The sequence below is a fragment of the Asparagus officinalis genome, chromosome 7 (assembly GCF_001876935.1).
Source record: "Asparagus officinalis chromosome 7, Aspof.V1, whole genome shotgun sequence".
Classification (NCBI taxonomy): domain Eukaryota; kingdom Viridiplantae; phylum Streptophyta; class Magnoliopsida; order Asparagales; family Asparagaceae; genus Asparagus; species Asparagus officinalis.
This window is the reverse complement of record NC_033800.1, coordinates 107108907-107123814: the sequence shown is the minus strand read 5'-3', so window position 1 is coordinate 107123814 and position 14908 is coordinate 107108907. Positions and strand designations below refer to the sequence as shown.

General features: G+C 35.7%; 1 protein-coding gene across 4 annotated transcripts in view; it reads right to left on the bottom strand.

Annotated features, from left to right (window-relative positions):
- The window catches only part of LOC109849560 (signal peptidase complex catalytic subunit SEC11C-like), a 24494-nt gene continuing 11580 nt past the window's right edge, over nt 1995–14908 (bottom strand). For all 4 annotated transcript variants that reach the window (XM_020419403.1, XM_020419400.1, XM_020419402.1 and 1 more), the window contains 6 exons: nt 13385–13456; nt 11610–11645; nt 6376–6421; nt 4859–4946; nt 4630–4687; nt 1995–2236 (listed from right to left, as the gene is read on the bottom strand). In XM_020419403.1, the coding sequence (XP_020274992.1) occupies nt 2186–2236; nt 4630–4687; nt 4859–4946; nt 6376–6421; nt 11610–11645; nt 13385–13456 (351 nt within the window). In that variant the 3' untranslated portion in view covers nt 1995–2185. The remainder of the gene's footprint in view (nt 2237–4629; nt 4688–4858; nt 4947–6375; nt 6422–11609; nt 11646–13384; nt 13457–14908) is intronic.

Genomic DNA, 14908 nt, shown 5'->3' with positions numbered 1-14908 from the left:
CCTCAATAATTCCTTGTAGCGTTCCCAAGCTTCATAAAGTGACTCTCATTCCTTCTGTACAAAGCTTGTGATCTGGTTCCTCATCTGTGCTGTTTTACTTGGAGGAAAATACTTTGTAAGAAACGCTCTGGACAATTGATCCCAAGTGGTGATGGATCCAGCTGGCAATGAGTGCAACCAAGCCCTAGCCTTGTCCCTTAAAGAGAACGGAAATAATCTGAGTCGAATAGCATCATTGGTCACTCCATTAAGTTTCAAAGTGTCACAATACTCCAAGAAAATCGACAGGTGAAGGTTCGGGTCTTCAGTAGCACCTCCTCCAAACTGATTCTGATGAACCATTGAGAGCAGTGATGGTTTCAGCTCAAAGTTATTAGCTTCAACATTGGGCCTTGTAATGCTTGAATGTGTGCCTTGAGCATTTGGAGCTGCGAAATCCTTAAGAAGCTGATTTTGATCTCTCATCGTAGCTTGTTCTGTGTTTCTTTGCTCCCTTATAGACCTTCTTATGTTTGCAAGAGTCATCGATAGTTCAGGATTGTTTTCGTCGTGTAATTCTGTTTGATGCCCTTGCATAAAAGAAAGTGAGAAGCAAAGAGAAATAAAAAAAAATCTAGTCTAGCTTAATAACGTAAGCACTCAATATTAACACCGTAGTCCCCGGCAACGGCGCCAAAAACTTGATAGGCAAATCCGCAAGCGCACAGACTCGTTGTAGCTATTAAGGTCGATCCCACAAGGACTAGGGGTTATCTACCAAGTTTCACGTTTTCAACTAGCTAAATCAATGAGTAAATTAGAAGAGATTTAATTCGGATGGAATTCAATATAATGAAGGACTAAGATTGGGTTATCACCACAACTTAGGTGTTCAATGATGAATTATTTTAATTCTTGGTGTTGGTTAAATCTAGAAAGGGTGAATTAGCCTAAATTAATCTAAAGCCTCTTTCAAGGTCTAAAGATCGTGCCTAATTAATCTCAATTAACCTACTTTCGTGGAATTAAGATTAAGCTAAACCCATTAAGCCTTATGCTAACCCAAATCAAATCCCCAAGGAATCTAGCCTACTTTCGTGGTTCGAGCTCCCTGCTTAATTTCTAGAGATCCGGTATTAATCTTCATATTTTAGTCCTTCAATTAATTACCTATGATTGCTAATCCGGCGATCAAGCGAATCAACAAGATTAAAACACAAGAAATCAAGTTCAAAGATTTAAACTTTCACCAAGAACCTATATCAATTCATCATCAATCACCAAAAAGTTGGGTTCTTTCCCAATCCTAGACAAGAAATCTACTCGCACATGATTGGAATAAGAGAAGACATCAAATAATTATACAAATCAATCATAAGAAGAAATAAATCAAAGAGAGGAAAGAATTAACCCGTCTTTCAATTAAAATCTTCAAAATAAGAACTTGCAATCCAATCTTCTACAAGAAATTAATGTCTTCCTTCAATACTTGAACCCTAGAATAGTTGCTAGTTGATGGCTAAAAGAACATAACAAAAGATATCCAAAACCCTAAGTCAAAACATCTATTTATATGTCCCTAAAATCTGGAAAATAACTAATTCCCCGCGCCACCGGTGTGGTCTGCACCACACCAGGGTGTGGTAGGGGCTGTTTTGCTGATTTTGTGCTTGTTTCTTCAGTTTTCGGTATTTTGGCTATAACTTTTGCGTCCGACCTCAGAATGAGGTGATTCAAGTTGCATTGGAATCCTGTTGAAGAGATCTACAACTTTTATCTTTTGAGTTTTTCTTGATTCAAATTGCATCATGGTCGAAATTCCAGTTCTTCATACTCGTGCATCCATTTTCTTCACGAACCATGCCTTCAAAATCTTGTTGTTGCTTCAAACTCTTGTAAAACTTCCAACGATCATCAAATCTTTCAATCTTGAGCCAATACCTACATATAAGAACACAAACAACAGCAGTATCCTCGATCTAAACACGAAATATGCATCAAACGCTCGTAAATCATGCTTGAAACATACTAAGATAATGCATATTTTACGTGTTTATCATCTGTATAAATAGGGAGATATTGAGGATTTAGAATAAAACTCTTACAATATTCTCTGGTCCAGAAGGTTAGAAAGAAAAACAAAAGAAAAGAACTATGCTCCTTTAAATTGTATATTTTGTATTGCCAGACTCATCTCCAAAGTTCCCTAGTCCTTGGACGTTATCGCCAACAATCCTAAAGCACCAATCACTAAAAACTGCAACAAAATTAAACAATACACTCATTGAGTTGCATTATACAAATTGATGTCATGATCATACGCCAAAATTGTATACAAAACTTAAATACCAAAATATAAATAAACAGCAATTTAAGATCAGTAGTTTGTCCCCTGCATACATCATAAGCTATTTTGTTGATATTTTCAGCAATGGAACAAACCACTCATAGTAGGGATGTATTAAATAGTTTATGAATATATAAAGGTAAGTTAGAAAGAAAAGAATAATATACTTTTTGTTCTTTTTCCAAAACATTGCATATTGTTTTAAGATAGTCAGTAGAAGCATTTTGGTCCTAGGATTAACATGACAGTAAGAATGATGAAGTGTACAAACGTGTCCATATTCCTGAACAAAATTTTCCCTTACTTGTTTCCCTTCAAATAGGGACCATCATGGAAGGGGAAAATACTCCCCGACTCCTCCACACTATTCAGAGCAACATTCCTATCAGAACCAAATAATATGCGGAAAATTGTCGACCACACATGAGCCGTGATATTTACCAAAAAGTCCCTCTTATAGGCATCATACTTGGATCAGGATGCCCCACATTATACGAGCATTTTGATAGAATATGTATAGTATTCATATCCACCGTCAGGTCTAGAGCATGGTCAAGGGTCATATCTGTTGGAATGTGGACCCGCCAAATTGTGTGGCGGCGGGTCATTAGGTCCTTGCCAGTCTAGTGCTTAGATAGACCGGTCAAATGAGAACTCGTGTAGGAATTGGATTAGAACGCTACTTGGACTCGGAATTGTATCTCCATTCGCTGTATAAGCACATGCGGAGGTATAAAATAGATACACATGCCGAGGTATAAAATAGATACATAGAAATAAAGAAGAAAAGAGAGAGTCTGTCTTCTCCTCTTCCCTCAAATATGTGTTTATAACTTAGTACTAGGGTGATAGTATGGGGTCTTTCACTGTGAAAGCATTATGGTCACTCTCCGGCCGTTGATCAAGATAAATTGTTAAGCTAAGGGGGTAAACTCATGGGTTTGGTATGATTTGAGGGGTGAATTTGAAAATATGACTAACACTTTTTTTGTTTTTTGTTTTCTTTCTTTTTTTTTGGGGGGGGTGGGGGGGTGGGGGGTGGGGGGATTTAAATTTGAAACTATGACAGAAATGGGGGGAACTAAATTAAAAATAAAAATAAAAATTTGGGGATATATGGGTGATTGGTTTTTCCCCAAACAAAAATAGAATACATAAAGATGGAGAGAGTAGTCTTTCAACTTTTACTTTAGCGGTTTTATATGTTTAAATGTTTAATCAGGCAGGAATATACCTTTTCCTCATCCAATTTTACTTGCAATTAGTTCCATTACTTGCGGCTAGAGCCAATGTGGATGAGGTGTGTGAAAGTCTCAAAAAGTGTACTTAAATTTGTTATGACTTTTTCCCTTCTTCTGTTGAAATTTGTAGGAGTTTGTAACTTAACCCTTAGTTTAATCTATTCAAGGAGTCCAATTTTGATAATACAATCTCATGATTCTGCATAAATCCCTTACTTAGTTTAATCCATTCAAGGATTCCAATTTTGATAATACAACCTCATGATTCTACATGAATTATGAGCAGGAACCTTGACAGTGATATATATCCCAATTGAAATTAAGTCATCCATCAGATACATCTCTTGTTAATTTTAGGGCATTTTGATGCTTTAAGAAGGGGAGAGCTTCATGGCCATTGTCAGTGCGGTTAAACGTGATAGTTATTATCAACTAGCTGGGTGACTTTTCTTAACAAATTACACTACCTTTTTAAATATGAATGAATATGTTGATAGCCTAACCAGTAATCGAAAGTCTTTAATAAGTAATAACACTAGGACATAACTCACATTTCTTCGCAATGTGGCTGTGTACATAATAGATGATTATTATTTCAATTTTAGAGAAGAACAGCGATATATACCAAGATGCTTCACATTAACAAGGAGCATAAATTTTGTCTTTTGAGAGTCTCCATGGAATCTAAGAAAGCAAAATGGAGATTGGACATGTGGATGGAATTCGCAGATGGTTCCCTTGAGATGAGGTGTAATTCACTGTCGCAGAAATCTCCAAAAGTGAACTCAACTTCAGGGATTGTCAAAATCTTAAAAAGATTAAGAATTCAGTAACCTCCTAGGAGACGATCAATCAGGGAAAGGAAGTAGCATGAGAGGCTTTGCATAGAACGCAACAAAACAACTGACTTCAATATAATCAGAAAAAGTTACTAGAAAAAGAATCTGTTATCTAAAAGGATCCAGATAGAAGTCTCCCATGTAGGATAAAAACTGCACTCACGATGCTGTTACCAGGAAAAACATAAATTTTTCATAGAACAATGCAAGAGTATATTTATACCTTAACAATTGGCTGCTCAGTCATTATAATGGTGGCCCATCCAACATATGGTAAAAACCTGCAAAGGTAAACACGTGGTTAAAAATCTGCAAAGGTATTTAAAACACCTGAATTAATTGGACAATGCAGATAAAAAATAAATCAAAAACAAGTATCATGCTGGTTCCTTGCTCAATAGATTTTTATTAGGTGGTAGATAATTTGAAATTAAGCACCCAGTATACCATACCCTATTGCTCGTCCCAAGATATGCTGCTTCTGAAGCCAACGCTGACCTCGAGCATACATAACTCTGTCATCTAGGTCGTTGTTATCACCTTAAAAAATGAAACAGTAGTTATTAATTGCACTAATCTAAGTTACAGAACATAAAGTGATCATTGTGAATCGAATTAGCGAATGCCAAAATACCACATTATAATTCTGGACGATATCAGTCCATTGATCTTAAAGAGAACCAAATCTTCCACTTCTCACCCATTAAACATTCTACCTATAATTTATCCTCGACACTATCCTAATCATACTCTAGTAAATCTATCGTAATCATACCCTAGTGTCTCTTTCAGTTTCACCATTAAAGTTAGTTGTTGGCCATAGATTGGTTATTTGGTTATGCCAGTAAATTTGTTTCCAGTAATATGCTCGAGCAATTAAAATCCGGTAAGGACTTTCGAAGTACATGTGTCATTGATATTCCTCGGACTTTTTATCCTCAAGAAGTTAAATATCAGATCCTGTTGAAATATGCTTTATGCAGCAGCCTAATTTCAGCTCATTGTGAGTTAAATCCTTCTGTGACAACTAAGAGTGGTGTGTTGGCAAGTTTGTATTCATATCACGTGATATTAAGAATAAAGCTTCAGGCCAAACCTTCAAAATTCTTGAAAGTCACCAACCTTTCTCTTAACAGATCTGAGTTAGCAGCCCTCATGTTTGTGGATGCGGATGAGGATGAGCTTATTGGAGTATATCCACATTGAGAAGATAGAACTATAAGTTATATTTTGTATTTTGAATGAATATGTACTAATTTCATGTATGATGTATGTTTATAGCAATTGTATGATTGTTATGTATAATGTAGTGTGAATGACAGTTTATGACTCTATTTGTGTTATAAATTGATTTTTTAAATAACTGTGTGACTCTCTTGGCAATTGTTTGTTACTTTATCTATTATTGAAACTTCAGTTACATACATATATCTTGTAAAATGAAAGAATAATCACTAAGTCCCATGTTCACGTTCTCGCTATATAACACCCATTTATGTTTCCATATAAAAAGGAGACATGTTAATCACAAATATATATGGTCCGGTTAATTTAAGTACACTATGTAGATTTGTGGCCTCTCCATGTTATTGGTAACACACATATATGTATATCCATATTCATGCTATCTCCCTATTTTACTAGAAAAATGGGATCGTCGAAAGCATACGCACATTAAATATTCTAGGGTGTTATACGCAATTTTTACTTCTAAAAGAATCAATAGGGTGTCGTTAACAGCTAATAAAGTTGTTTAGGTGTGGTATGTGTTACTAAAAGCATAGATGAAGTGGTTATCTTTATTTACCCAATATCCTAATCAAATTCAAACTTGTTTATATTTTTCCATATATGAAGAAACAACTACCAAAATCCAATATGAGAGTACAAATATATAACAGAATCAAGGATAAAAAAGAGAACAAAAGGGTCACGATACTATATCAAACTGATTCCAAATATTTGATACCTTTAGTTAATATATCAACTTCTCTTGTGCCCTCTTGCTCATGGACCTGAAGAAACGAACAAAGGAATCTGTAAATCGAAAGCAAGGGTGAAAATCAGCTTAAAGAATTAAATTGCACTACTGAACAATGTGCTTTTAGGATATTCACCATTTTCTCTCACAAAAATAGTCATCGATACTATGTATAAGTGTAGCAAAACAACCTCTGACATCAGAGGCTTAACCTACCAAGTTTGACTAAGAGAAAGGAGTTTGGAATATCAGTTTCTCAGAATCTCTGAAGCACGGATTCGCCCCCGGAGGCCATGAATCCATGTCCGACTCGAATCGGACACGGATTCACCATGACACGTGCATGACACGTGTCGGACATGGTCAATCCGTGTCGGACACGGATCAACGGTCAAATTAGGCTCGGGCACGGTCAAAGGAGCTCGGACACGGCTCGGATTCGCCGAAGGCCGATTCATTCAAGTTGCGGGTTGCGGGTTTGGTTTTTAAAATCCAACCCGAACCGTTCGATTAAAAAACCTATTCCTATTTCTCAAATCTCTCGCTCGATTCGATCCTCAACTGACTCAAACGAAAGAAAAAAAGAAAAAACCCTAATCCTCTCTCTCAATCTCTCAGCTCACTCCCGTTCGATTTGATCACCTCCGCTGTTCCGACCCGATCCCGCCGACCGACTCCTCCTTCCTCCGACTCCTCAAGTCCACCCTCCATTCCTCCTCCCCGTCCAGCACAACCACCACCAATGTCATCATCGTCTCCTCCGGTTTTTGAGTTCGAGCAGCAGCCAAGCGTCATATTATTATCATAAATCTGATGGAGAAAGTTACTCATTTATACTAAATCGAGATTTTCGTATTACGTTCCATCTATATATAATAATAATTTTTTTAAAAATAATTGCCATATCTCTGTATCTTGTTTTTTTGGATTTTGCCGTATCCTGTATCCGTGTCCGTGTCCTGTATCCGTATTCGTGCATCATAGCTCAGAATTATGCAAGGGAGAAAACGACACACTATTCATCGAAACATGAAAGTTGATATCTAATATCATGAGTTATAATTTTCTAAGCGGTCATCACATTAATAATCATTAAAATTGTAATTGACAGAAAATTAGTCCTACATTCCCTATTGTCAACTAATCAAATAAGACAATCTTGGTATATATATGTGCAGTAGCCAACCATCCAAGGTCTCTCACTTCTCAAGCCCAAACCCATCAAGCTCAAACATTTTGGTAGAAAAAGTGGCGTTATTACATACAGGTAGTGATGAGTTAGCAAGTAATTCATACTGAAACCATCTCTAATAAGGAAGTACCGAAAACATTCTGATTTTGTATATTCTCAAAGGGTGAGCGATTGACCCTAACATGTGCACATTAAGCAGCCCCCTAGAAAGAACCACATGATGGTTGTAGAGATCATTGTGCAAGAAGTGAACAAGTTGATCAACATGGACTACCTGGCTGGCCAATCTCATTCCAGCCAACAATAAAAATAGACAGATCAGGATCTTCATTGACTACCGAAACCTCAACAAGACCTGCCAAAAGAATTGACTTCCCTCTGTCGAACATGGATTTACTTACTCATCGACAACACAGCTGGCTTCAAAAAGTTTGAATTGTTAGATGGCTATAGATAGAATAACCAGATAAGGATGGCTTCCGAGAATGCCAAGAAGACTGCGTTCCGAGTGCCCAAGGGGAGGAGAGGTTCTTTTCCACTTAAGAGTGGTTATCTCTATCTTTCAATGGCAAACTTCTATGCCTATGCTGGATAGAAGAAAAATAAGAAAGGAAAGTGGGAAAATAAAGAACTAGAAGGAAAGAGGAAGATAGAAGGGAAATTGAAAACGAAGAGGAAAGAAACTAATAGAACAGAAAGCGTTTTACATTGTTCTAACAGTTAGGAAAATGGAAATGAGATGAAAGGAAACAAATGAAAAGGAAGTTTAGCCTTGAAAAAAAATATTCAACGATTTCAGCACATGCACAATTAGGCCTAATTTGGGTCTACCAAGGCTCGTACTAGACAGGTGTAGTTACGGAGTAACAGAGTTTCATCTTTTTTGAACTAGGGCTGCAAATGAATCAGATATAACATGTACCTTATTTGTATCCATGTACTAATCACTGATGTGGATACAAATATATAGTTATGTTTCGGCAAAAAACTCATACCCATATCCGCAAAGGATACAGACTGGATGAGTGGAAAATAGATCTCACTGCATATCATATATGAGAGACAAGTATGAAAATCAAAAGTATATATACTATATGATACAAAAATATTCTCAAATCATAGATCAACAATCCATTAAGAATGCAGACAACTTTAAAACTTTGATCCCTATTGTTGGACTTGAGGTGTAGACCCAAATCTCCAAGCAGGTGAGCTCGAGGCGAAACAAGTGAGCTCGAGGCGACCCAGGCGAGCTTGAGGAGGGCGAGCTCCACTCAGGCGAGGTTGAGGCAAGCGAACTCCACACAGGCGAGCTCGAGCACGGGCGAGATCCAGGCAGGCGAGGTTGAGACTGGACAGCGACAGCCTGTCGCTAGGGTTTCCCTATAAAAGGGAACCCAGAACACGAGAATCTCGTGTTGATCTCTTCCTCTCGCGATTTTCTCTGACGGTAGATTCTTCTCAAGCCCTATAGCGGTGATTTCTCAATTTATTGAGAAGAATCACTGTAGCGGCGATTTCTCATTTATTGTAGAGATTTTCAGTTTGAAAATCTCGTGCTTAGAAAAAGAGAGAGATTCTCTCTTTGTTCTTCTGATTGAGAGATCTCAAGGGTGTTTTGAGATTTGCTCTTTGCAAGATTGTATTTTTTTAAGTAATAAAAAAATTTACTGTGTGGCTCCCGAGGACGTAGGCAAGTTTACTGAACCTTGTAAATCTTGGTGTATTTTCTCTATTGTGTTTTTTTGCTATTTTAGGGGTTTAGCGTAGCCTCGTAATTCCCAACACCTACATCACGAAATCAGTTTCAGATCCACTTATTTAACACCAGTATAGTTTTAACAGTCTGTCAATACAGATATCGGGATATTCGAATCCCAGTCGGGAAATTTTACCTGGATCCATATTTATACCCTTATCCTAATTTTTTTAAATGATATCCATATTTGTATTGTTATCTGCCTGAATATTAATATTTCATATACATATTGCTATGGGTATCCTATCAGACATGGGTATACCCACATATATCCATACCCTTTTGCACCCTAATTTAATCCTTTAAAACTTTGAGAGCCTAAACTTTCTAATACAACCATCACGGATGTATTCAACTGTTACTACTCATTCGCACGAAAAGATCATCTCATTTCTTCTTTTCTTTTGTTACCCTAAAGGACAGAGGGTTTTCGGTGTAAGTTAGGGAAAACAGAAAGAGCAAACCTGGATATTTTCAGGGTTTTCATTTTTTATAATTCCTTCACACAGTGAGAGCTATCTACCCAGGTTGGGATTTACCTAGATCAAGGAAATTTGTACTGTCTTCTATGTAACCAGACCAATAAATTCCAGCACAAATAAATTGTGCGCTTGTAAAAGCCTCGTTAAAACCTTTTTTCCCCCTTTTTGAGAGAAAAGCCTAGTTAAAACCTTGCATGTGGCAATCAAGATTCAATCACATAGATGAAGAAAGTTCTACCATCGAGCCAATATCAATTGATTCAATAAACCTCTCCAACCACTCTACATCCTTACAATTCTAATCCCACCATCCTGTCAAGGATCTCATTTGCATTGGCACCTAGATAGGTGCCTTCTTATGGTGGTATACAGATCTAACTAAATCAAGAGTTATGCAGGCACGCACAACTTATGTGTCTACATGTCAATAGTTCAAATATGGAAACCACATAGATTTAAAAATCATTTCGTGCAACAAATAAATGATCATGCTTTAATGCTTACTCAGGACTTTCAAATTCATAGGCAAATTTGTCATCAAATGAGATGATCATATCAAAAGATTGATTACCGGAGTGTTTACTGCAGATGAGCTCCTGCATAAAACTGGGATCTAAATGATGTGGTATACATGACCAAGCTAGTATAACACAACTGAAAATGTCATCAACTGTCAGTGGAATATACTCTGATTTTGGATGAATGTTAGCAACTTCTTTGCATGGGAAATCGAGGCTTATGTTTTATATATGTTGATGAACATCACTCTAAAAAACAAACCTACATATTCATTCATTTTTTGTACCTACACTCATGATGGTATCCAGAGTTCTAGAAAATAGATTATGTGGCTGCATAATTGGATGCAATGCTACTCAACATTGTTCGAGGACTATGTGCTACGAAAAATGCAGACACCCTATCTAATAGGGTGCATGCGGGTTATGCACGCACATAACAGTTACATGTGTATATAGTTTGGTTGGGTCCAATTGAACACCCGACCTAACCTATTTCATTAAAACCACCCCAGACCTCTCTAACAGATTAAAATTCAAACATGTGTAATTCCTTTTAATCTGTTCAATCAGTGCATAATCCATGTATCCTTTGTTTGATCGTAGATCCAACATGTAAAGAAACAATTTTTAGGACAATTATGGTTCCCACATCTTCAATCATAATTTTATGCAGCAACCACTAAGATATACATCTTGAGTGCCGCAATAGTCTGATCAACATTTCTGTACTTTAGGAAGCAAGGAAACTTCTATCTTAAGGTCATGACATGCAAGATACAATAATCACGTTTTATCTGTATTGTTTAGTTTCATTCTATGATGGCATGCCATATCACATTACATGCCTTCATTTCCGTGTCTGTTACCAATTGCATTCTATGTTCAGGGTCATGTTGGAGATATATAATGGAAAATCATGTTTTTATTGCTGGCTGATTCTATCATGTATGCACAGATAACTAATTGTTATACACGACAAGCAATCACCGGTCCACCATCCACATGTGAAGCATAAATTTCACTACATTGTTTTTATTAGTCATTTAATACAATGCAGGTATATTGATATAACATAAACAACCAGCATGTGGACATTAATGAAATTCCCATCACTAACATGCCCTAGACTATTGGCATATTGTTCAATGAAGCATTTCATATGATAACAAGAAGTCTAAAAGCAGCTAAATTAAACTAGAACTTAAAAAATAACCAAGAGAAATGAGTGTAACATCTGAATCTAGAAGTGTAATAGAAAAAATCTTCACCTCAATTACACGATGAACGATAGGAATATCACGTCCCTGAAGAGAACATAATGTAGAGTTAAAATTGAACATCTGAAGGATTTGAGAGTTACACAAACAACTGAGCATGTTTTGCTGGCACCCAAATAAACTTGTATCATTAATGAATAATGATGTAATATATGATACAAGACTGGTCGGCAAAGTTGACATATGGAGTTTTAACAATACAAGTATGCAGGTAGGAAAAATTTTTCACAGGAAAACTTTCTACTGTAATACACAAATGACAAGAAAGATCAAAAAACTGTTCATCAGTAAATACTGTAACTTATCATAAATAATGTGACTACATTTATCAGAAATCTTCCATTATGTATCCATTAAGAATTATCTTAAGTAAGCTATTTGATGCTTCGTATTAAAATTAGCCGAGACCTGATCATCATCAAGCATTAATCTCCTTTTAAACAAGAACTTTGAGAGTTCAAATAATTCCAACAGAATATTAAAAATGCCGAATCTCCTCATCAGCATCTTGTGTCATGGCCTTTTATCAACCACAACTGGTGGATGGATTAATATCACCATAAATTAGGCACCGGATTTTGAATGGCTCTCAAAATTTTCCTTCATCAACTGTGCTGATTTTCATCCTACCTTCGTGCACCACCGTAGTCAAATAAGCAGGTCATAAATAGAGAACTAGCTAGTTTCAGACTAGTTTAGATACATAAATGGATATGAACATGATGAAATCAATTTATGTCTTTAAAGGAACATGCTTTAGTGTTCAAATTCCAAAACTTAAACTAAAAAAAAGGAACAACTAAATCTAGTCAGCCCTCTACCCACAAAGAATTTAAGAAGACATGATAATTAAATTCCAAAACTGAAACTTAAATACCAAAATCTTGGGTGATTTAGTTTCTTCAAGCCTTCTCTAGCCCTAAAATTAGGGGTGCAAACGATTCCCACACGGCGCGGATATATCATATCCGCTTTGCATTCATGGATACAGATATGCCTCGTAAAGGAAAACTCATATCCATATCTGCTAAAATCAGATGTGTATACTGATATACATGCAGATATATATATATGCAGATACAAAACGGATATGAGAAAAAGAAATAATATCGGAAAAATATAGTCAATATTATACAAGATAGTTCGTTAATATGTTTGTTATATCTGAACTCTAAGAATCTAAGATTGTATCTCTTTATCATCAAAGTTAGTGTCAAATTCATTGATTTAAGAATTGAAACAACTGCAGCTATATTATCAACATACACTCAGATGTTTCGGATATGGATCTGGATATTTCACTACATAAGCATATCCATAACTATATCCTATCGTTATAGATTTCAATAACCATATCCGTACCTTAACGGATATGGTTACAGATATATCCACAGGTATGGATATGGTTTTGCACCCCTACCTAAGATAGTCTCTGAGATTAATCATGCAGGAATTCTAGGACTACATGGTCTTTTATCAGTAAAAACACAAACCTAATCTTTATTTGGTCAAAATCGAGTTTAGATTAATGGAATATTTTAGGTATCATCAGCTTCAGTATTAATAGTAGTTCTGGAAATGAAAGTACTAAGGATAAAAGATTAAAGAAGGTGATTATCTACAAAAAGCCCTCAATCAGGAGATGTTAGAGTTGAGCGAAGCGGAATAAAAAGAAGAGCAGAACTGCACAGATCCGCAGATATAATACAATAGCATACAGTTAAATGACATTTACAATATCATAGAACATAAGTGAGAGTACTTACATCAACATTAAATACAACTATGTCACCAGCACGAATAGAATCTTTACTCATGCGTAGAAATAAAATATCACCCTGAAACAGTATGAATAGATGTGGTTTAGTATGGATGATTTTCTAAAGAAAACAACATTATATACTGAAAGATAATCTTTAATAGATTATACACAGCAAATATTTACACAAGTTTTATACACTTCTAGAGAAAAGAACATCAGATAAATAGGGATAAGCCTTTTATTTGCGGCGATAAAGAATGGGTTTGGCTGTCTGATGGATTCCGAACCAGAAACATTCAACATACTTCTTTTCTAAGACATCTATTTGTTAATATCCCTTATGATATAAAATTTATGTCACACTAAGGTGCTATTTATTTCATATAACTGAACAACAATTTCTAGTATCTTGCAAAATCATTCACATCAATAATAGTTGAACTAACAAGCTTCCCATTGTCCGTTTCATTGAATAACTATAAGAGTGGCATTAAATTTTTCTCCACCTCTAATTCGAAATTCTCTCCATAAATTCAAATTTTTATGTCTTCTACAGGCATTCTCAGAAATTCTGCACATATGGTGATTATCGGCAATGTAGAAGTAGTCGGACACAAATAGATAAAATGTTTCTTCTCTACTTAGTTCAACATATTATATCCAATACATAATATATAAACTGAAACTGTTCGCAAAATCAAGCTATTTCACAAATATAAAATTGCAACCACAAAGGCACCCATCATTGTTATCATGATATAACACATTTGCTATGGATGCAGGGAGATTGCTAATTCACAAATATAAGATTGCAACCTCAAAGGGCATCCATCATTGTTATCATGGTATAACACATTTGTTGTGGATCTTTGAGGTTGGGCATCCATCACTGTTGTCGTGATATAACACATTTGCCATAGATGCAGGGAGACTGTTAATTCACAAATATAAGATTAAAGGGCATCCATCATTGTTATCATGATATAACACATTTGCTATGGATGCATAGCAAAGTGAGAGCTAGAAACCAAAAGGAAGAAAACAAGAAGAATGCATGAAATAGATGAAAATGAAAACAGTATAGATGATGCATCTAATCTCTAAGCAGATTTATAACCATAAGAGATGCAACACCCAAGTTTCAGACATTTTTTTCACTCTATTGACATGAATTAATCAAAGTGATATCTCATTTAATAACAAGAGTAAAAATTACACCAAAAAACTCTTCATCTATATCTTGTTTTGAAAGAGAAAATATCTATTGAACTCCACAAAAGAACCCATTCAGAAAAGCCTTTTATTAGGTTTCTCAAAGTTCCTACCATATTTGCAAGGATAATATTGAAATATAGGAAATATGATCAAAAGGCTATTATATAGCCAGTGTTGTTAAAAATTTAAAAGAACATTGTACCAAAATAGTTCAAGGCTTTCTTTGTCAATTTTAATAAGCGTAAATTACAGAACATCCCGTGTGATTAGTGAAAATGACAGAAAATCCCCCTTACTGTTTTGAAGTGAAATT